This window comes from Mytilus edulis, chromosome 4 (assembly GCF_963676685.1).
Source record: "Mytilus edulis chromosome 4, xbMytEdul2.2, whole genome shotgun sequence".
NCBI lineage: Eukaryota > Metazoa > Mollusca > Bivalvia > Mytilida > Mytilidae > Mytilus > Mytilus edulis.
The window spans coordinates 66,286,139-66,311,075 of NC_092347.1; the positions used below are offsets into that span (position 1 = coordinate 66,286,139).

The 24,937-nt window shown below is 33.2% G+C and overlaps 1 protein-coding gene across 1 annotated transcript; it reads left to right on the top strand.

Annotated features, from left to right (window-relative positions):
• The first annotated feature begins 8,102 nt into the window (after positions 1 to 8,102).
• Positions 8,103 to 13,742, top strand: LOC139520271 (acid sphingomyelinase-like phosphodiesterase 3b). Its single transcript, XM_071312775.1, has 6 exons — positions 8,103 to 8,924; positions 9,965 to 10,157; positions 10,620 to 10,861; positions 11,168 to 11,331; positions 12,455 to 12,635; positions 13,106 to 13,742. Exons 1-6 carry the CDS (start codon positions 8,873 to 8,875, stop codon positions 13,633 to 13,635), a joined length of 1,362 nt encoding a protein of 453 aa, XP_071168876.1. The 5' UTR covers positions 8,103 to 8,872; the 3' UTR covers positions 13,636 to 13,742.
• The last annotated feature ends 11,195 nt before the right edge of the window (positions 13,743 to 24,937 follow it).

Consider the following 24,937-nt stretch of genomic DNA (forward strand, 5'->3'; position numbering starts at 1 on the left):
AGTGTGGAAATATTCTAAGGCAAATGCGTATTCCAGAGAAAGTTTATTAACCTTTATTAAATCCAGTGAACACAGTAAACACAGTGATACATTCTAATAAAGTTCAATACTTCATAATACGTTCCATATTTAATTCTTCAATACGAATACTTTCCAGACAAATAAGTCATACTCTAAATACAGTAAATATGATTTACTGAAAAGAAAAAAGAAAAATACTGTCATTCACTTGAATAATAAATGTTCAAAACATTGCAAAAATACATGTTATCCAGAAAACAAACAAATTTATATACCAAAATTGTAAACATCTTGTTTAACCCAGTGAAAATACATAAAAACAATATTAACCAAAAAACAATGAAACATCATTGACACAAAAATGTAATTATTAGTTCACACTTTACAAATGGTCTGAGAGGAGTTTGACATCTATATTCACTGAAAAAAGTTCTTAAACTTAAGCAATACAACTCAGACAAGTTACGGAAGGTTTATACAATAATATCAATACAAAAAACTCACCAAATTAGAAGTATTTCCACAAATATTCAACACAGATTTTGTCAAGTTATTGGCGTCATTTTCATTCGGAACTCTCTAATAATCACTTTACATGAATGGTGAATGGACAAAAAATATGTTTATGAAAATTGACATTACACTTATCAATGTACTGAAAGTACTTCATGTTCCCATTTTTTAATTTACTAATGGTTTAGAAATTTATGTCAAACAGTAAGCAAATTTGAAAGTGTATGTTATGACAATTATCATAGGAGCCTACTAAAGGAACATGCTGAAGGAAGATTATTATTATTGCTTCACTATTGACATGAAAATGTTGGTAGAACACATAAAAGTCACTCAGCAATTGTGGTCTGAGGTTTAATTTGAAAACATATCATAACCAATGACACATCTCTCCATAAGAGACTAAATGACATATAGAGGTTAACAACTTATAGAGTCACTGTATGACCTTCAATAATGAACAAAACACATACCTCAGAGGAAGCTATAAAAGGCCCAGATATGAAAAATGTAAAACAATTTGAGAAAATTAATGGCCTGATTTATCAACAAAACAAGAGAAAAACAAAATAATATACACCAACAAACAACAATTTACTTTATCTGTAATTGTGTATGCTGACTAAATTGAAATTACCTGGTCCAGATTTAGACCCATTGAATAAAATAGAGAATGAAAATGGGGAATGTGGCAAAGAGTAAAACACACAGATGAATTAGGCTGCCAATGGGTCTTGACAACACAGCGAGAAAAAATCCAGCACCTGGAGACAGAATTCAGCTCTATTATTGGCATTAAACATACTTTTTAAAAAGTTAAAGGTATGTCCTTATGGTATTATTAACTGGGACTATTATACTAAAAAAACTAATTACCAATTACCAAAATTATAAGATCAAGACACGCTGTCAGTGTCAAAACAGTATGGCGTATCGAGAAATAGCGCAGGTAAAGTCTCGTTCAAACGACTGTGATGTAGATATTATTACTCTGATTGGTTTAAGGTGTCCATCTGTCCATGGTCACTTACCTAAGCCTCATTTTTATTTTTCATAAATTGATATAAATTTTGCATATCTTGCAGACACCTGTCCATTGTTGAAAACTATGAAAATCTCTTTTATTTTCCTTGATGCATCTTTTATTTTGATTTGAACTCTACTTCTCCTTTTGTAAGCCCATATACTGGCAAGGGGCAGAAGGGAACTAGGTTTTTATTTGGCAGTTCATCCTCATCCATCAAGTTTTTTTTCAAAATTTGTTCTCTAATAATTCAGTTTGTTGAATAGATTTTGATATATACATGACGTATTCATATTAAAATACACAGATTATGATTCAGTTTCAGTTGTTAAAGTTATAGCCCTGTATCAGAGAGTCAGAAATGTTTATGAAAATATCAGTTTCCCCTCATTTTTAGCTAGCCTGTCCCTAATGGATGTGATGCTAATCACTTGTCATCTGTGGTCTGTTAACTTCTTCAAAAGTCTTCAACTCTGAAATTTCTGGGGCAAATTGGGACCAACTTGACCACAACCATCCTTTGGTATATAGTTAAGAAAAAGTGTACCATGTGCTCACCTCCCAGCAAAGCATTTGTATAACATACTATACTAATCCTTGTCCCACCTAATATGGATGCCAAGCATAAAATTAAAACAGTGTTCTCCCCAGAAATTTTGGATAGCATCACATTTGGCGTAAAAAAAAATATTGTAATTTTTTCAATGTAATTTGTCGCTTCGTGGCAATGCTCTATTTCCTTTATGTTATATACGTTATTGTTTATTACAAATTTATTATACAGTTTGTATGCTATTGCCCCTCATCTTTTTAATAAAATATTTCATTCCACCCTAATCTTTGTGTCTATTTTGTTGAATTCATAACTGAGAATACAATTAAACTAACCATATGATGCATGATAACAGATTTTTCAGTTTATGTTTTCTATATTCATTTATAGTTCCAGAATTATTTTTTTCCTCTTGGGCCAAATAAAAATATATTATGTTTCAGTTACCCTACCTACCCAGCTAAATGAATGAATGGTTTATTATAGTGCAACCTGTATAGATACAATTGCACTTAATATGTAGGAAAAAACACTGGTTCTTACAAAAAAAAAAAAAAAAAAAAAAAAAAAAAGGGAAGAGAAAATATCATATAGCAATAACTTTTAAATTAAAAATCTTGTTCTTTATCATGTTATGAAATATATTGGTTAATGGTACTCAATGAATTAGTCCCAGTTGTTTCTTTTTATCAAAATAGTATTTATTTCCAGCAAAGTTATCTAACAAAGTCTGTTAATGCTTAGGTATCATTGTATTCTGTCTACTGTTATTATCCTAAAATGCGGATTTTTGTCATATCTGGTCCGGTTCCGATAAGGAGTTTACACTAAAATAATCAATGGCCGCCGATAGCAATGAAAAATACGAAAATAAACAATGTTTGACAAGAGATTGGAAATGAATATGACGTTTTTAATGCATTAAATGGATGAAACATAACCTAAAACCATTGTCCGACTTGAAGGGATTACAATTAAAGGTAATTTATTTTTTATGATCATAAGCGGTAATTACAATAAAGTTCAAAATTTAGGACATGGCTTTGCCATATAGAAACGAGAAAAATAACATCCTGAAAATAATTATAGCATCGCGGAAATAATTATAGCGTCGCGGAAATTATTATAGCGTCACGGGAAGAAAATATAGCGTCGCGGTACCGCGACGCTAAAACGGCCTGGGGAGAACACTGTAAAATATAGGGTACAATGCAACTTATTGTTAATTACTTTGTAAACCATTATAGATTATTAAGACAAGCTAGGACAGAATGTTGTGAATGTCAATTTCTACCTTGCACCTATGCTGATTAAAAGTGTCTGAAGACTTTTTAAAGGAGTTGTTGCCCTTGGGTGACATTTTTTACCAATTTTGTCCTAAGGCTATTAAAAATGGTAATCGATAAAGAGAATCTTTTCAAAAATCCAAAATGATCAACAGGACAAGATTAACAAATAAGTATGTATGGCTGAAATTCATTAAAGAAGTTAGTGAAGATTTGTACTCATTTTCGTGTTTTTTTTTGTGGAACTGACATAGAAATAGAGAAAATTTTAATGGCAGAAGACAATTAAGTTTTTTGCAAAAACGTCAGACCTCTTTAGAAGTTAAGTCCCTTTATGGACAACTAATACCCACCGTTTTGTCTTTGCACAACTAAGTGCATACATTGAAACTAGATAACCAAAGACTTGAGTGATCAGCAAAACAAGTTTTACAATTCAGATAACACAACCAAAATCACCAGTCAATTCCTAATATGAGTTGTTGCCATGATATTTTCCGATTTTTTGCACTTTTTAGGAACATTCCTGTCGCATTGTATTGATTTTAATATGCAATTATATGCCAGTTGGCCAGAGAACACAGTTATTTTGTAGTGCATTTCTTTTAGATCATAAATTCAAATTAAAATATAAAATTTATAGAAACTTCTACCACCTCTAACCCAAAATATTGACAATTATGTGTTTAGGGGGCCTAAAATTCAGTTTGACAGCTTCATACGTAATAAAATTTGACCTTTTATAACCGGACCAAATCACCACTTAACAAAAAGATTCAGCACCCAAATATTTTTAACATGTAATTACACCCCCCCCTTTCCCCCCCCCCCCCAACCCCTACTTAATATTTCATGCATTAAATATCAAGAAATAAATTGGGAAAGTGTATCAAATAAAAATTGCAAGTTATACACTGTTCACACCAAAAGACGATAAAACTGTGTCCTTGGACCAGTTGATGGATTTAATGTTCCTCATAGCATCTGGTTTATCAGTAATTACTGGATAGGTATAGGAAGATGTGGTGTGAGTGCTAATGAGACAACTCTCCATCCAAATAACAATTTATAAAAGTAAACCGTTATAGGTCAGTGTACGGCCTTCAACACGGAGCCTTGGCTCACACCGAACAACAAACTATAAAGGGCCCCAAAATTATTAGTGTAAAACAATTCAAACGGGAAAACCAACGGTCTAATCTATATAAAAACGAGAAACGAGAAACAAGTATAAATTACATAAACAAACGAAAACTACTGTAAATCAGATTCCTGACTGAGAACAGGTGCAATCGGGATAAACTGGTAATCTAGCTTGATGTAATATTCAGACTATTTCCGATAAAAAGGACAGCAGGTTTTCATTCCATCTGTCCATTAAATATAACTATAAAAACATGGAAGTTCAACATTGAAAGATGCATAAACAGAAATAGTTTGATTACAGTCTATTTAAGCTTAAATTTTCTTTCTAATTAACCTCACAGTTTCTACGTGGTATACAGAATTTAATTACATAATTTTACGTCTCCAGTAACAGATGAACCCTTTCCGGCATAAAGATCCATATAATCACCAAAACCTAACCGGTCCAACGATTTACAGAAAAGAGCGACGATTTACAATTCAATTTTTTTTTTTTTTTTTTTTCAATTCAAAGTTTTATTGCCATATAAACTTTACAGTTTGTGACATATAACAACAACAAAAACAAATAAAGACAATAACTAAGTAACTCAATATATATACACAAATTCAGGTAAATATTAAAGGGTCCCCTGTCCTCAGTTCCATTGACTTTTTTATAAAGGATCCTAGTTTATTCACTTGTGTTGGTGTTGATGGGTTAAGTATATATATAACTTTGTCATTGTCAGTGAGATTAGCAAATAAATTACTTTCTCTATTAATGCAATCAAAATATGTTAATCTAATATTTGAATTATGAGAACAATTTATTAGGAAATGTTTCTCATCATCTAGTACTTTACATTTTTTGCAAAGTCTCTCTTCGCGAGGAATTTTAAAATGCCTCCCTTTTTCAATTAATAATGAATGGTCACTGATTCTAAGTTTTGTAATTAATTTTCTAAATTCAAAGTTTGGGTTAGAGAGGTAAGGTTTGATCAATAGATTTGGCTCAAGTGCTTTATAAAAATTTAATTTACTTTTATCATCAATAGATGTTAACTTATTTATCAACAGGTTGTTGTAGTATGAGTTTATTTGGGGTTTAATATAGCTTTTAATATTTTTTAATTGTTTTAAATTATCACAGGTTTTTAGTCTATCTATATCAATGTTAGATTCAGAAAGAATATCTTTTGCAAAAGTGAACCATGAATAGGTGCCACTAGAATCCAAAGTTTTAGTTAATTGAAAAGATTCATGTAATAAGGGATTCAAATTTGAGGTGAAAAGCCTTGCTAAATACATAATAGTTTGGGTTTTTATATGACATTCAATAGGCAGTCTTCCCAATTCGTTCCTTGTACCAAAATTTGAGGCACTCTTGTTAGTGCCAAGGGTAAACTTGCAATACCCAAGATGCAAGTTTTCTATTGGAGTCTTGTCAATAAAATTAAATGGGTCCACAATTTTTCCAGAAACCAAAGCTCTTTTTTTAGCTTTGAAATATGTTATATATGAGTCCAAATATGTTATTTCAGAATTATAAGTCAATATAGGTCTCACTAAGGTGTCAAATAAGTTATTTGACACTCTGATAGGAAGGCTGCCAAGAGAATTAGTATATGTTTTAATAGAGAACAAAACCTTTTTTGCCTTTTTTGTTAATTCAGCTGTACTATGACTAAGATTACCATTTGATTTAATCAGCAGACCCAAGTAAGGATATTCTGAAACATTCTCTATTTTTTTGTTTTTATATACAAGTATAGATGTTTCAGGCTTTTGCTTTGTTGTTGAAAAGACCAACAAAACAGAAAAGAACCGAAAAGAACCGAAAAGGACCAAAAAGAACCGAAAATGGACCGAAAAGAACCGAAAAGGAATACATATATATTTATTAAATAAAGTTAAAACCATGTATATATACATGGATTTTTTATAGTGTTAAAGTTTTGACTGCCAACAGTCCTTGTTAAGGTAAATATTTAGAAAATTGTTTATCTTTTTATAGGTAAAATACACTAATAAACCTGGAGCGCATAAGTCAATGTCAACACTAGTATTATTGAATTATTAGAGTATATTGCTATTATTTTGTTGCGTGTTTCCTGTAGTATTTTTTCATTACTCATATTACATATCTATTGTCTGTGTATTGCATATATATATATATATATATATTGTTTGTATGGCTATATGCCCTCCTAGGGGCCCTTATTTGGTGAATAAAAAAAAATCTTTTCTATTTTTCTATTCTATAAAATAGGCATCCAACCCTACCTGTAATTTTTCACATACATGTGAGTTAAAATTAGTCCTCTCACAGTATAAGGTTTTCAATGATTTGCAATTTGCTTATTTCCTTCGATTACAAAAAAAATCGATATCCTTTTCGGTTCTTTTCGGTCCTTTTCGGTTCTTTTTGGTCCTTTTCGGTCCTTTTCGGTTCTTTTCTGTAAATCGTCGCTCTTTTCTGTAAGTCGTCGAACCCAACTTAACCGATTAATGAATCATGAAGATGAGGTCATGGTTAGACATATTCACCTCACAAAGATTATGTAGACCACATACAGTCATAGGCGGATCCAGGGGGGCCCTGGGGGCCCGGCCCCCCTTTCGTGGGAACAATTTGGTTGATTATATAGGGAATCATTGAAGCATGACTGGAGCGGGCCCCCTCTTAGGTCAGTCAGCGCCCCCCCTCCCCCCCCCCCCCTTAGGAAAAGTTCTGGATCCGCCACTGACAGTTAATATACTAGCTTTACTAGTTGTGGTCTAACAGAATCCTTAGGTGGTTGATGTACAGTATAACATAGCCTATATTCACCTTGAGAAGATTTTGTAGAACACAAATAGCAAACTTACATTTAATATTAATGTAAACTGCGTGGACCAAGTTTAATGCCATGCAGGTGTCTCTTGTCAGCTGACCATGTACATGTTACAATGATTCTGTAGAACAATAAAGGTAGTCACGATATTCTGATAGTCAAATAGAAATTGGTCTTATCACTCAAAAAACATTGAAATTGAAAAAAAAAACTGACATTTGACGTAAGGTACATTTCTTCCATTAAACAGTATTATATGAAAAAGAAGAAAGTCAGATGTGAATACGTTGCAATGATTCTTTTTAACGAAAATTTAATTAATAACCTGAAAGTAAACTGAGAAACTGACTGTCACAGAATATTAAAGGCAGCCCGGTGATTGTCGTTAGTTTCTGTCGTTCATATTTTTTTCCGTCCATAGTTGTAGTCATAACGAGGTCTGTTATAGCTTACTATATGGTATGGGGGTTCTGCTCATGTTTGAAGGCCGAATGTGACTTGAAAATGTCCAAACCTTTGTCCTCTGGTCTTCAATGCCAATTAAGCCGCGCCTTCTTTTTTCATTAGATGTAAGGGACAGTCAACACCCATAATAATTATAAGAAGACGGCCACGATCAAGAGAAATACACAGAATGAAGAATACATGAGGAGATTCATCATCGGGTATATGCATGTCGATATTTCTGTCTTTCATGCTAAACTATTGCATTTAGATGTGTGTCCGAGTATTTATCACACGAGTTTAAAGGAATGATATGTTTTTAAGGAGAATATATACCAAGCATACAAGAAGCTATGTAGAACGCATTACGATCAACATGGTCAAAAATTATATGCAACTAGAATACTAGTAGTATAGAACGATAGATGATTTTCGATAGAATTGAAAGTTGATCCAAAAATGAGATAACCAATATTTGTTTTTGTTTTACATGAGACTGGGTCAGTTGGTGACAGAGGTGGTTAAGTCTAATATGTTTGTGCAACTCCATATATTTATTATATGTAATAGACACATAGAAAATTTCATTTTCGTGGTAAAATAATACAATAAATCATAAAACACGTTCATTTATAATAAGTGGGATGCGTGATTTATTGGATTTACCTGACTAAGTTCAAATGCAAAACCTAGGACACTCTACATGCTCTAAACAAACATCGTTTACCTGTCGCAATATCAACATGCTATAATTATAATGGGGCTACCATAAATACCACTGTGTGTAAACTGCATTCCACATACATGTATGTACAGGCAGAGTATAGATTAATGTAACAATTTCGTACGTGCGTGTGAATTTTCTTTCGCTCAAAAAGTATCATTAGGGCATTAAATAAATTCAATGAAATGGAAAGTGGAATTATTTTACCTACCTACCATTTAATTTTTAAGAAACACCACTTAAAATAAACATCACTTTCGACTGGTATGTCTCACGAAGACACAACTGTAAACAGATTTTTTTGTAATATGATCATATTGAAGCTATAGCAGCAACAAAGAAAAGATGATCATCTTGATGCTAATACTGACGGTTTCTTCCGTAACAGCAGATATTGGTGAGTAGATTTTAGAATAATTCCATTAAACATTGTACAAATCATGTTTGATTTTTTATATATCAATATTTCAATACTTGATACATGTTTGCCCGTCATGCATGTTAGTGCAGCAGTGACCATTGATGCATAATTATACTTCTTCTGTATGGCTAAAGAAATGGTACCTCGAGACTAATAATCTACTTACAGCAATTCCAAAAGTTGAAGAAACTAATGAATAATATACACATTACTTGGTGGTAGACGTGTATAGTAATATAAATGTATAGTACTGATTTCTTCTTTGTTTTACTATCATTTAGGTCCCCAAAAATATGTTTTTTTCCTGCCTCTTGACAGATAAAATAAGGTATGTAGGTAGGTACAATAATTTTACACGGGAAATGATATACAGACTAGAACTTGTTTGGAAATGTTCAGACTTTAATGGTGCTTTACCAAAATATGTCATAAATTTAACAATATTAAACCAAAATTGTTCAGTATGCATGCACATTTTGGGTCGGTAGGGAGGAAGGAATCAGAACTGTATTCTTTCGACTTGAAAGACAAAAGACACCGAAGAAATTAAAGCATTATAACTCCTATATTTATTTAAACTGGCGTTTTTAATTAAATGAACATTTCCCTAGTAAGGTTGTACAGAAGATAGAGCAGTCAACCCTATGATAGTTGGAACCGGTAATTACTTATCGCCGCATTAAATCATTCAAAAGCTCGGGCATAAGTAAACTGCACTAATAAATGGTATGATATGCACCGTAGTGACCCGTCTGCGATACATCTAAAGCTATTAAGACAGTGTCCCTGTAGCATGTGTACATCCATTTTCGCAGACCAAGGGTTGCGATCCATCCCTTTCCTCTCCACGTGTTTTGGATTGGATAGTAACCCTTGGCTAGTGAAGATGCTGATGGCGTACATATAGTGGTGTAGTTTGTCTTAACTGTCTGTTTTTGTATACATTTGCATGGAAATACTAGTAATACATCCATGTTACCTTTATTTGATATTGTATTCCCAATAAATCGTTACAGGATATTTCTGGCACGTGACAGATTTCCACTGGGATCATACTTACATGAGTGAGGACCTTTCCTGTAATGACGTCGTAGAAACCTATGGTCTATATGGAGATTATTGGTGTGATGCGCCCTGGAAACTTGTGAACGACAGCGTTGAAGCAATGAAGGCTCTGAAGCCTGATCCAGACTTTATATTGTGGACAGGGTACACTTTTTTGACTTCATTTTAATTTCTTATGTCGAATCTTAAATTATGTTAGCTTCTTTTTCAATGATATACCTCTGATTTTTAGGATATATATAGCCCTACACCATTTTACAATTTCCTGTACTGTACAAAAGACAGTAGGCATAAAGGATAAGTCAAACCTTTAGAGTTTATAGTTGATAAATATTCTGTACGTATATGTATTTGAAACCTGTCCAGAGAGTATAGAAAGTTATGTGATTAAGCTTTATAATTTGGCCGCTGCTATTGTATCGAGATCGAGAAAACAAACAACAACAAAAAAAAAAAAAAAAAAAAAAAGAAAAAGAAGACAGATATCCATTGAAAAAAATACGAAATTCTTTAAGTTTATGTCAAGTAAAGATGAAACTTGAATTGATTACAGAGTCAATGCTCTCCATACAAGTGATGATAACGTTAATTTTGAATTGATTTCAGAGACAATACTCTCCATACAAGTGATGATAACGTTAATTTTGAAATCCATGATGCAATATTGGGAAACATTACAAATCTACTCAAGGATGTATTTACGACTGTTCCCGTATATGCCACATTCGGAAACCATGACTACTTTCCCCATAACCAGTTCCCAGAGACCGGTAATTTGTTGTATAACAGGTCTTTTGATAGATGGAAAAGCTGGATTGGTGAAGAAAGCATGAATACTTTTCTTCGAGGTAAATGTTTGGAATATTCATTCTCCGTCCGAGGAGATTTTAAAAAGCATATAGCGCTAAATATAAAACTTTGCGTAATATTCTTGGTACCATGTTTAACGATCAGTGCAAAATACTGCAATTATAAAGTTTCTACTGGTTATAATTACATTAATTCAAACAACTGGATATATTTCTATATGCATTATATATGAGGGTTTGGATTGAGTTCCTTAAATTATATATTTCAATTTTTATTGTTTAAGCCTATATTTTTGCCCTCTATTCTAAACCCACCATTGTTCTCTTCTGATCCTTTTATTTAAGGTGGGTATTATACACTAAAGACTGCAACCGGTATGAGAATAGTTGGACTGAATACAAATCTTTATTATACTTCTAACAAACAAACTGGTACCACAGAAGATCCCGCCGGTCAGTTTGTCTGGTTAGAACAAGTACTAGACGCAGCTAAGGTAGCCAATGAGAAGGTATGTGAATTTAAACGATATAGAAAATTTTGTTCTGTTTCGGATTGATTGCAGAAGTATATCCTAAGTGAGAAGCGACATGAGAGTTTTTCTATGGTTATATACAAATGTTGTTTGGTTTTGTATACCTTTCTGATGTTTTGGAATTTAGGAGAGATCCGTTTGCGCCAAAAATGCGTCCTTTTGCGCCACAACTTTTTTCTCCAATGCTACGTTTGCGCCACCTGTTTTAAAATTATATGGTATCATTTGCGCCAAAAATAAAACATACGATTGCGCCAATTAGAAGAAAAATGACTTCCCTCCACCTTTATTTGGACTTGGAACCGGGAGTTTACACGACAAATGTTTCCTTTTCTGAAACATACTTTCTTCTTACTGCTGCTGCATGTCTACTTCCCCATTTAATGTATGATGTAGTTTGTAACTTCACTTTATTGTCCAAAAAGACAAACATTGAAGAATGAACTGCATAAAACAGTTCATAATAATTTCTGTTGAATGCTTCTTCTCCATTACAGGTACTTCTTGTGGTAGATATAGTTTCAGCACTGTGCCATCAAAAAATATGGCTAAAACATAATTAGCAAAAGCTTCTATATATATTCTTCTCTTTTGGCATATCTTGTATTAAATATTCAGCAAAGCAATACGTTTTCTTCTCTCTCTGTACATGGACTGTAGATTAATGCATCTTAAGTCATTTCTCTCCAGATGCTCATCTTCATGATGAAATATCTCCAAACATAATTATAATACTTTTTAAGCCAAAAATAAGAATATTTATCATTAATATTTTTGATCATAGATATGTGTACAGGTAAATTGGCGCAAATGAGTTCCGAATATTGGCACAATTGATACATTTGGAAAACAAAATTTGGCGCAAATGATACCCATGAAAAACAGTAATTGTCGCAAAAGGACTGCTGCCTGGAATTTATGGTTTACCTTCAGTAGGTTCTGTAAAAATCTCTTAAACTCTTTTTGACTAACGACTTTGATAACTTGAGAATACCACGGAACGCATATATAGTAATACTTATAAAATATCATCAAATAAGTTCCTGTTTATTTTTTAAACAACTACAACTTAAACGTAAATACATTCCTTTTTCATCAGGTTTTAGTAACAGCACATGTACCACCGGGTGTAAATCCCACCCCTAATAGAATCCCCTGGATGTACCCACAATATAATTCCAAACTGAACAACATATTTATGAACTACACAAAACAGATTGTTGGGATGCATTTTGGACACGAACATTCTGACAATTTTAGAATCTACCATGACGACACAGGTACCAATAATTTGAGATTTGTATGGTATCATGAAATTTAGAACTGAAATTGAATAATCAAACAAGAACGAATAATTTACTAAGCTGAAATAATGTCAGTATATATAAAAAAGAAGATGTGGCAATGATACATTTTATTTGGTGACATGCTCTTCGTGTTTATAGTTTTTATATCATGTTCTTTTTTTTTGCATACGAAGAGTCATTCATGCCATTATCATTAATTTTTAGAATACAAATTCATTATTCCAACTAGAGAAAGAGTATACTGAGATGAAATAATAGTATAGGTATTTTAAATTCTACTAAACACGTAGCCATTTTGTAAAAATAGGGATCATACATACTTTGTATAAAGATCTTAGTTACAAGTATTTTTTATGAAATTGTTAGATTTTAAAATCATTCTTCATGATGATCTACTTATCACTTAAGCTTTGATATTCTATTTGTCATGTTTATTGTTACAGGTGTTGGTGTACTTGCGCAGTTTTGTGCGCCTTCCATAACGCCTTGGAGGTACAAATTTGATGGTAGAACAGGACCCGCTCACAATCCAAGTTTCAGGCTTCTAAAATATGACCGATCGAATGGAAACTTGCTAGACTTTACACAGTATTACATGGATTTACCAGAAGTCAATAGGAACAATCAATCTGAATGGAAAATCGAGTATAATGCCACCACGGCCTATGAGTTGGCTGACCTCTCTCCTGCGTCGATGGCACAGCTTGTTACCCGGATGAGGACTCAGAAGAACCACGAATTTCAATCTTTCCGTAAATTCTGGACAGTTAGTGTAAATGAGAATTATGAAGAATCATGCGATGAAAAATGCCATGCTGGTTTTTATTGCAATTCTAGACATTTGGAAAAAGACAGTTTTGAAAACTGCTTTAATGGTCTTACAACTTCGGTAGCACCGTTTCATCAAAATTATAATGTCTTCACATTCAGTTCCCTCGTGATTTGTTCAACTTTTATCACACAGTTTGTTTAAATTAAATGCTTTCTTTTTTAGCAATGATTGATGAAAAAAATAGCGATCTTCCGTTAGTTAGATCGTGTACAAAAACTTAGTTTAAACCTTTCGTAATTAAAACAAAATGTCACGTATAACTTTGTACCATCTTTTATATTTTTGTCACGATTTTCGGTCAACATAATTGGTTGTGGCCTTATAACTGCATGGTATCTTGATATTCTTCCACCTCTGTAAATAGTGTACAAGTACTCTCTAAAGAAGTAGAAATCCTACTTAGAATACACATTAAACTGTTCTCTTTTGCATTAGTGCGGAAACTCCGACAAAAACTAGATGAAGGAGAATCCGTTACCATTCTACACTTTAGCAGTGCACAGTATGGAGGGGGGATAGGACCTTTATCAGGACTCCGGGATCGGGTGTTTTTAAGCTCGGGATTTCGGGATTGACCCTTTCGGGATCCGGGAATTCTTTTTTCGAATTTCGGGATTTGGGATTTTAATTTATTTAAATTCGGGACCTCGGGATTTCGTGTTTTTAAGCCCGGGATTTCGGGATCAGGACCCCTCCAACCCTCCCTCAGTATGGGTCTGCAAATACGGCTATAAGACAATAACAATCAAAACCAACAAGTAAACAAAGATTCATAAAATCAAAAGACATTTACATCAACAGTTACAAATAATAAACAAGAAACAACACGTACTCCACTTAAAACCGAGAGTGAATTCAGATGCTCTGGAAGGGTAAGCATTTCCTGCAACGTATACGTCACCCGTCGTGTTATTTCTTTGTTCAGTTCGGCAATGATGGAAGGTTATTATGACTGAGGAAGAATATCAGATATGATTTTTGACACACTTTTGTCAAAATGACCAACCGATCAGCTCATTATGGCGATCGTAAAATTTCTTGAGTGATGACCTTAATTTGATTGATTCATAGCCCTGTCTAAGCAACTTTTGAGAAAGCAGTATTCCTCGTATCAATTGAGACACATATACTCCATATGCTGGTGCCGCCCGGATGTTGCTACACAGAAATGGAAAGTTGACTATAGGAAAATTAAATTCATCGCGTTTGTCATAAATTTTGGTATTTAACCTACCATCAGTAGTCATTTCGAGAAAAAACGTCTAAATATGAAGCAGATTTATTTGTGTCGGTAGTATCTTTAATTGCAAGTTCACTTGGATATATTAAATGTAAGTGATCACTGAATCTATTATAATTAAAGTACACCATCAATATACCGAAATGTGAAATAAAAGAAAAACTTAATTTCTTTTCTCCTTTCTGTACAAGCCCTTGAATAAATTCTGCTTCATAGGAATACAAAAACAAATCTGCAAGTAGAGGAGCGCAATTGGTGCACATTGAGATGCCAATAGTCTTCTGGAAAATCAAACCTCCAAATTCAACAGATATGTTGTCAATTAAAAAGTCCAGCATGGCAGTGATATAATCTTCGATGTATTGTTTGCTCGACGCTGTGTGATTTTTCACAAAGTAAGCTGAATTCCTGCCCAAAACTAGATATTTAAAACATCTAATGCCCTTTTTGCTAAAGAAACATAAGCTGACGAGTTCTTTCAGTCGAGCTTTATGTTTAGCGTGTGGAATAGTGGTATAAACAGTTGAAAAATCAAAGGTGTTAATGTTGGTACAATGTTTTAATGATTGAGATTGAAAATTCACCAATGACTTTAGATTTTTCAGTATCCACATATGATTAACACCACTTCTTAAATATGCCGTTTCGAAATATTTCTGAAGTCCTTCTTTAACTGCAGTGAGTATGGCAGTAAGAACTTTAGAAAGGGGTTTAGTGGAACACTTAATAGAACCCGCAATGTACCTTTCATCATAAGGATTCTTGTGAAGCGTAGGAATCCAATATAAGGATGGAGGATCCTGATCTTCATCCTTTGGATTAAAACCGATTAAAGAAGATTAGAACCTATCTGTGGTTTTCAATGATCTCCTGCTTCTTAAGCTGTAGGATTTATAAGTGTGTTATTAATCCCGAGTTCCTTAATTAGGCAATACATAATTCTAAGGCAATGCAGTGTTTCCAATAAGTCTAATTCAGAAAAAAGCCTCATTTTTCACTGCAACAACACCATGTTCTTTGAATCCCAATAGAAATAAGTCCAACGTGGCTATGAAGAGAGGAATAACTGTGACAATATTGGTAGTCATTCAACTTTCAAAATTTAAACTTTTAATAACAATCTATAACTGTTGTATTGACATTATTATAATCTGGAAAATGTTTGGTTATTTCAATGATCATAAAAAAAATTAAACCTGCTATTTTATACTGAAATGATAGAACTTCTCTAAAACCCAGACCAGTTTTAGAAAAGGCTATTGCACATTAGATCACATTTTCATTATACATTCTCTTATTATTATTTACTCATCAGGGTAAAAAAAATAGTACCTTTTCAGAAAAAAAAAACGTTTGATACAGTTTGGGGGTCAGCAATGGCATTTCTATCATAAGCTCTCAATCTGGATTAAAAATAAGATATGGCACTGCATTTGGAAAATTAAAATTGAGATATAGAGGCGGATTTAGGGGGAGGCCCAGGGGCCCGGGCTCCCTATTTTCTAAGAAAAAAATGGTTGATTATATAAAGAACCACTGAAGCATGACCGGAGCGATCCCCTCTTAGGCTGTCAGTGGGCCCCCACGGATCGGTAATATAGTTTTCATGTATAATATCATTTATATTATTAGGGAAACAACCAGCTTCTCTTGCTTTTTTTTTTAAGTTGGATGATAGAATGAAAACCTCTTTTTTCTAATTTTTACTTTTAGAGTTTGATCAATAAGCCTCTGTTCATCCATATCATAAAATATAAGAATACACTTACTTGTGTTTAACATTGACCAGAGATAACCATATTCATACTTAACTATAATAGCCAGCGGGGACAGTAAATGTGTTGAAAATGAAATTGAAACAAGAGAGGAAGTCCCAGATGTTATATTGAAATCAACATACTAGTACTTCCCCTAACTGTGACAAATCAAATTAATTACAACAACAGGAAGCATGCCAACTGGAAACTGAAAATGAAAAAAAAAAAAAAAAATACAAATTGTAGAAAAACAGGTACTAAATCCTTTGCAATAAATAGGATTCATTATCATTATTCAGACACTTTAGCTTCTCTAAACTAGACATGGACTAGAGTTAATGTTACATTTTTCATCACATATATTCATTGTGTGATAGAGGATGAAGATATATTATATATAGTAAAGAACTAAAACTATCATGTCCCGCAGAAAAATACAAATAATACTTATGTTAACCTTATTGATCTCTTAATTTACATGACATTTATAAGGATATTAAAATGAAGCTTGTGACTGAACAGGTTTCTTGTTGTAGGCGGCTACATTCAATTTTAACAAAGAAAGGTCTGAGGTTTGTTAAAAGTAATTGTTATTTACACATTCATATTCTAACCACTGCTGTTGTGAAAACATTACAACACAATAATTGTGTGTAGTGGTGCCATATCAGGTTTAGGTTTAGGTTTCAATCTTTGTCATTAGGTTACCTACAATCAGTATCCCTGCATATTCTATTCTATTTTACCATATACTGACCGCCTCCAACAAACTGAAGATTATGTCACAGGAGGAAACTTACAACAAGACACAGATTGATAATTATACAATTTGTAAGAGATATGAAAAAAAATTAAAAGAGGTATGAGGTCCGCTCTACAGTCCGACAGCTCTCTAGTCCGACGGTCCGATAGTCCAACATATACAAACAGATATGAAGGCACAAGACGTTCTACCTTGCTTTTAAAACGCAACCGACCTAACTTTTCCAAAACTGAACCCTGTTTTTGTTTTTAACTAATTTCAAAGATAATCCACAGAAAAGTGGAAAGACCTAATAACCGTGGTCTAAACTAAAAACTTGGTGTACTATTCACTGTCATATTATTCAAAATTAACTCAAAATGGATTAGCTTGTCGGATAAGGCATGTAAAGCAGAAGACGCTTACTCTGTTGACCTTGGGTTTGATAAATACCTAATAGGAATTTTAATTTGTTGTTTTCTATTTGGTGCGAACTTATATTCACATTCCTTGAAATTTGAAACACATGTCTAGACCAGGACGTTTAAAAAAGCGCTGAATATGATATTTCATTTGCTATATTTATGAATAATTATATGACAGAATACGTCTCACAGTTTTGAACAGCACTTAGAGGGACCTTAATGATACTGATATTATAACACTGCATGTTTCATTAAGATTCTAAAATTTCGATAAGAGTATAAAAATAACTTGGTGTTTCAAAGTGTTGTTTTTTTTCTATGTGTATTGGCACTCTTTGTTTCCAAATTAGACGGAGGTTGAGCGCTCACAAACATGTTTTCCCATGCCAAATCTTCATGTGATTGTCGCAGATGGTCAATGTCGTTTTGTTTGCTGTCTTGTGGCATCTGTTTTCCGCTTTGTCATTAATTAGATATAGGAAGATGTGGTATAAGTGCCCATAAAACAACTCTCCATCCAATCGTTACAATTTATAAAAGTAAACCATTATAGGTCAAGGGACGGGCGTTACACACGGAATTGGTGCCAGTCAGCGTTACACGACGTTCCCAATAAAACGACGATTTTTTACGTTGTTTTACGGAAAGTGTCAAACGTTGACCTTATCTTCTACTCATGTGAAAAAAAGCCGATTTAAGTGCAGAGATTTTCGAAGTTGCTTCTTTATATGCTTTTATTTCTTCAACCCGGTGCAAATGCAAAATTCCATTGAAATAAAAGAAAATTTCAACTACATGCACAATTTTTTAATTTTGCGAAAAATTGTCTTTAAAATAATAACACAAAATAACAATTTGATGTCTTGTAATATGATTTACATTCTGTTTTTTTTTTTAAATATTTTTTGGCGTTTTTTTTATCTTTAAAATGTTTTGAAACTTTAAAACTTAGTTTGATACCATAGGTTAAACAAACGCAGGACAAATCTGAGGCCAACCTCAGTACTCTTGGGACGAGCGTGCTTACAACATTTTACCACATTGGCTGTCTTTGCTTTATGATAACCTTCCATGTCTTATTTTCTTCTTTTTTTAAAATATTTGTGTATTACCTATATCTTAAAATTTAGCAATGTTTACTCTCAACTTGGCTAGTAAAATTGTAAATATTTATTTTTTTGTTTCTGTCTCTTTTCCCCAATTACACGTTAATATTTGTTTGTTGCAATTTGGTAAGTTTAATAAGCTGTCTGGAGATAAATTAGGATTATCTGAAAATCGCTCAGAAAAACCTAGATTTTCTTAAAATTTTGAGATAAACCGGGATTTTCTCCAGATAATGAATTTTCTGTATTTTCTGAGATAAACTACGATTTTCTCGTACTTGAATTAATCTGAGATAAACCGGGATTGTCTGAGATAATCTAAGATTAATTAATAAAAGTGGTTCATGTGTGCCATAGGGGTGGCCCACTCACTGCTAAAGAGGGGCCCGGTCGATTCCTTCTGTGATTCCATAAAATTTATAATCAACCAATTTTTTTCCCCACACAAAAAAGGGCAACATGACCCCCGACCCCCCCCCCCCCCCCCCCATGGGTACTGACAATCGGGTCTAACTGTGCCGACAGCACTTGCCAAATCATACCCTGTTCTAACCAGAAAACATTGAAAACGTACCCTTTTCTAAACAGAAATATTGAAAAACATACTCTGTTCTGAACACGCTCAGAAAACTTATACCCTGTTCTAGACCGTATAAAATAGAGGCTGTTCTAGACCCAGGTTTAAGATAGTATCTTAAGCAGTTAATTAAATGTACTAGACAAATACTTTGTTTGAAAAAAAGACCCTGTTCTCACCAGCAGAACATAAAAAAGGGGCCCTATTCTAACCAGCAGGGTAGAAAAAGGGACCCTGTTTTGCGGCACACTCATACCACTAAAAATATAGAAAGTACTCCCCCCCCCCCCCCTAACCATAACCTCAACCCCGGGCCTGTTACTGACGGTGTAATTTGATTTTTACACGCAAATGTTTTAACACTACAGCTTTAGTGATTTTGAAAGTGGAGTTCGAGTTAAAAACACATAAAGAAACATTTTTTTTTATTCACATACCGTATATGATACAACCATTCATAACAGATGATGGCTTTCCACCCTGACAATATACAGTCCTCACTGCCTCAAACAAGAAAAGTACCGTCAAACATATTAATTACATTCGTCACAGTCATACTGTATAGAACCATCTCTTCAACACATTTTAATTCTACTCTTCAATCTGATTTAGAAATAAACTCAGGCTCGATCACCACACAAACGATATTATTGCAAATTAAAGCATTAGGCTTTCTTAAAAGAAATATCAACCTCTATCAAAAACATTAAGGACGTCATTAAGTCACGAGCATACCTACGTACGACACGTGTACATGTTCGACCAAAACTAGACAATGCTTGCTCGGTTTGGAACCCTCATACTGCTGAACAATACAATAAACTTGAGAGGACCCAGCGTGCGACTAGGTATGACTGTAATCGTTACCATACAGGCGTGCTATATACTCTTAAATGGAGTTCCTTTATTTCAACAACGCAGACTTAAAAAAAAAACTAAACTCATAATGTACTTAAACTGAGACTACTATAATGTGTTATAGCAGCCTCAGACATAATTAAGGCCGTTAGTTTTCTCGTTTGAATTGTTTTACGTTGTCATTACGGGGCCTACAGTTGTCAATTTCTGTGTCATTTAGGTCTATTTTGGAGAGTTGTCTCATTGGCAATCATACCACATCCTCTTTTTTTATAATCATAATTGTTCATAAAGTTCAAATGTCGGGGACCATATTGTCGCAGTGCTATAAAAATTACTGGTAGAAATGTTCTTTCTTTCCTTTAACAATTACCCAATAGAATTAACTACTTTCAAATGTGACCTCTCCCCCCCCCCCCTCCCCCGCCCTTGTTCCGCTATACTAAGTATTTTAGAGAAAAGTTGACACCTCCCATTTTCTGCAATATAGAACAGTAAACCTTAGGCAGCAACCAATTAATTTTCAGGGGGGGGGGGGGGGGCTATGGTTTTTTTTTCTGGACAATTTTTTTTTCGCCTGTGGCGAAAAACAATCTATTTTTTTCGCGACAAGTCAAAAACAATTTTTTCCTTTCAATATTAGCATTACATATAGTGGCAGCTGAGGGTGAAACAAACAATTTTTTTTTCTCAGAATCAAAAACAAATTATTTTTTTCTCCAAAAACTGGAAACAAACTTTTTTTTCAAAAAAAAACCATAACCAGCCCCCCCCCCCCCCCCCCCCCCCTCCCCCCAGAAAATCAAATTGTTGCTGCCTTAGTAGGTATGTAAATAGTTTTAACCACGTCATGTTATGTTAGGATTTAATTTATTTTTTACGGATACTTTTCTTTTTTTTATCATTTTTTATCCTAGTACGCATGCGCAGTAGTTAGTAAACACAAAAAATATGATGGATAACTGGTACCAGAAAAAGAAGAACGAAGTTTAAGTATATTGAGGGACTTTAGCCTGTATTTTGCTATGAGATTTTTCATATCTCTCCTCTTTATGACTAGATTAATGTCTTATTATTACCAGTCCACTTTATCCATTTCAAGTCCAAATTTCTCATACCAATAAAACGTGTAAAAGTTGACATATTCAAAGAGTCGAGTTGACCGGTAAATGGTATGATTAAAGTAAATCGATTAGTGTAAATAAACATCAATCCACTCTGTTGTCAAATATGTTTTTAAATTATTAATATTAAAGACAGTTTAAGATGTTGCACAATTGTCAGGCGCGGATCCAGAGGGGGGGGGGGGGGTTCCGGGGGTTGGAACCCCCCTTTTTTTTGGACGATCAATGCATTTGAATGGGGATATGTAATTGGAACCCCCCCCCCCCCCCTTGTCCTGGGTTAGGAACCCCCCCTTTTTAAAATGGCTGGATCCGCCCCTGATTGTATATTAAAGGGGTACTAGCTACAAGATATAAAAATCTAAAGTATGATTTGTTTTTGTTCAATCAATAATAAAAGTGAAATAGTAAAATAATAATTCGCTTTTATCAGACAAAATGGTTCAATTTTGTCAAATTAAGGTAAATAATATTGATAATGAATTATTCACTTGCAAGTGAATAAGTCGACCTCATTAAATCCGTATTCATGTGAACTTCAATTAAACCCCTTAACTAGAGAAGGACAACAGATGCTTTGTAGTGTACTGTTTATTTAAAGGAAAGGAATGTCAACATTGAAAGTGAAACAAAGGTAAATCATTTGATGACTGATTCGATCCACTAAAAATCTTTCTTCAATCTACATGTAAAAACAACGTGAAACATATATTTTTAATCTATAAAATAAAATAAAACAGACCTGTAAAAATTCAAATGCATGTGTTGGCTTTATCCATGCGCGTAGCTACGTTTACGTCAAAACGCCCGGGCGTACACTTGAATTTGGATAATAAAAATATTTTAATGTAAATAAAATACAAATAACTTATTAATAGTACATCAGCCTTCTAATTCTTTTTTCAATTGCTTGTAATTTCGAAAAAAAGAGACGAAATTTACTTTTCAACCAAATGGTATCAATTTTTATTAGAAGTTGTTCAATGTTTTTCAAGGTCTGAATCTACTAGTTGTGAAACTACTAATACTTCTACCCAGTGCACTTTCCTTTTGTTTAAAGCATTTCATTATCTTTGGAGATTCGATATGTGGTTTGCATTTTTGTTGAGCCTGTGACATTTTTGTTAGTCGCGAAAGCAAGACATAGTGAGCTTATATTTTGTCTATTTCTTTTAGATATCAATAGTTTTTTCAACTTATTATGGAAGTTGGACAGAAATTATTAATGTCAAAAAGAGTATCCTGAGCATATTAATGAATTAAATATTTAATTTTTCAACATTTAGAATTAATAAATTCTGTTTGCGCAAGAAGATACAGTCTGGGGTTAAAGTTTGAAATTGTTACACATCAATTACTTTGTCAAACCTTGATTGAATTTTATGATACTTTGGAAGATGATATTTTTCTGCTAAATGTCTAAATCAAAATTTGAAAGCAATTCTTTCCATTCTTTCAGTACTGACAAGTTATGCAATATGACAGTCAAATTTATTTTACGTGATAAATTCTTAAACCTATGTAGATTGTCGGAAAGTTGGGCAGAAGTTTCAAAACAAATAAAAATATCTAAAGAAAATATTTGATTTTTTTTAATCCTGTAAAAAAAAACTGTAAATGCATTCACCTTTTGGGGGCGAAATCCCAAGCAAGAACCAGGGTTCAACAGAACACTTCATGCAAATTTTAAATTGTGTCTGATCATCTCTGAACTTGTATTATTTCATTTTAATTAACGACATTTACCCCATGGCTTCTTTTAAACATATTTTAAAGGTTTGGACATTTTCTGTAAGACTAATGATGATTAGATTCCAAATTAACACAATGAATAAACTAAACATTAAAGATAAATCATTTTGATTCTTTAAGTATGTTGCTATTGATCAAAATTGTTAATGATGGAAATGGTAATTCACTCTCTTTAATCTATTAGCTTATGGGGGATTATCTCGGTTGAACCCAACTATAAACAGGTGCTATGACCTGGACCCTCAAACCTCTCTCCGAGATTCGGGCGTACACGTAAAATCATCTAGCTACGCCACTGTTTATCTATTTATATCTCATCATTTATAGTATATTTATGTTTACATCCCTTATATGGTCATCTGAGGTCAACTCGATATTTAATTAGATGGAGTCTAGACTAAAATACACACGAAATGAAACTACATATTATTGACCATATGCTCTGTAAACTGTTTATTTCACACTTTTGATAGTTCGGATAAATGTTTTACATTGACATTGTTAAAAATAAAATATGAAAATTTGAGTCAAATCGGTGACCATGAATTTGACAGCTAGTGCCCCTTTAATAAATGAATGAAAAATAAATGAAATGATCTGAGGCAGAAGCAGAGGAAGCAATAGGAAAGAAGGTTGATCTTTCATCAATTATGAGATGACAAAAATATAATTAATCACTTAGTCATTTAAATTCAATGAATAGATTTTTTTTCAATAGAAGTGAACATAATTCAGTTATGGTCAGCTACACCTCAAGCATGTAACTTGATCAATTGATTTCTAAACAAAAGATTTGAATTTTTTGAGTTCTAGAAAAAACCAGCTTTTAGTTTTTCAAGTGTTTTTGTTCCTGGTCCGAGACCACAATTATTTCGTAGTGCATTTGTACATAAATGAAGAAAAAACAAAAAAAAAACACCTGCACTTTTTCAAAGAAAATTTTACAATGTGTTGTACTACTTTTGGGACAAATTATATCAAAATTATATTAAACTTCATAGGCTCTAACTCAAAATATAGACAATTTTATGTTTAAGGCGCCTTGAAATCTTTTGACAGCTTCCGAAGTGCTAATTTTTAACCTTTTAACTTTAACAAAAATTAATCTTCTCCTCTGAAACTACTGGGCCAAATTGAACCAAACTTGGCCACACTCATCATTGGGGTATCTTGTTTAAAAAATGTGTCTAGTGACCCGGTCAACCAACCAAGATGGCCACCATGGCTAAAAATAGAACATAGGGGTAAAATGCAGTTTTTGGCTAATAACTCAAAAACCAAAGCATATAGAGCAAATCTGACAGGGGTAAAATTGTTTATCAGGTCTAGATCTATCTGTCCTGAAATTTTCAGATGAATTGGGCAACCCTTTGTTGGGTTACTTCCCCTGAATTGGTAATTTTAAGGAAATTTTGCTGTTTTTTGTTATTATCTTGAATATTATTATAGATATAGATAAACTGTAAACAGCAATAATGTTCAGCAAAGTAAGATCTACAAATAAGCCAACATGACCGAAATGGTCAGTTGACCCCTTTAGGTGTTATTGCCCTTTATAGTCTATTTATAACCATCTTTCGTAAATCTTAATCTTTTACAAAAATCTTCTCTGAAACTAGTAGTAAGTAAACTACAGGGCCAAATTAATCCAAACTTGGCCACAATCATCTTTGTGGTATCTAGTTTTAAAGATGTGTCCAGTGACCCAGCCAGCGAATCAAGATGGCCACCACGGCTAAAAATAGAACATAGTGGTAAAATGCATTTTTTGGCTTATAACTCAAAAAACCAAAGCATTTAGAGCAAATCTGACATGGGATAAAATTGTTTATCAGGTCAAGATAAATCTGCACTGAATTTTC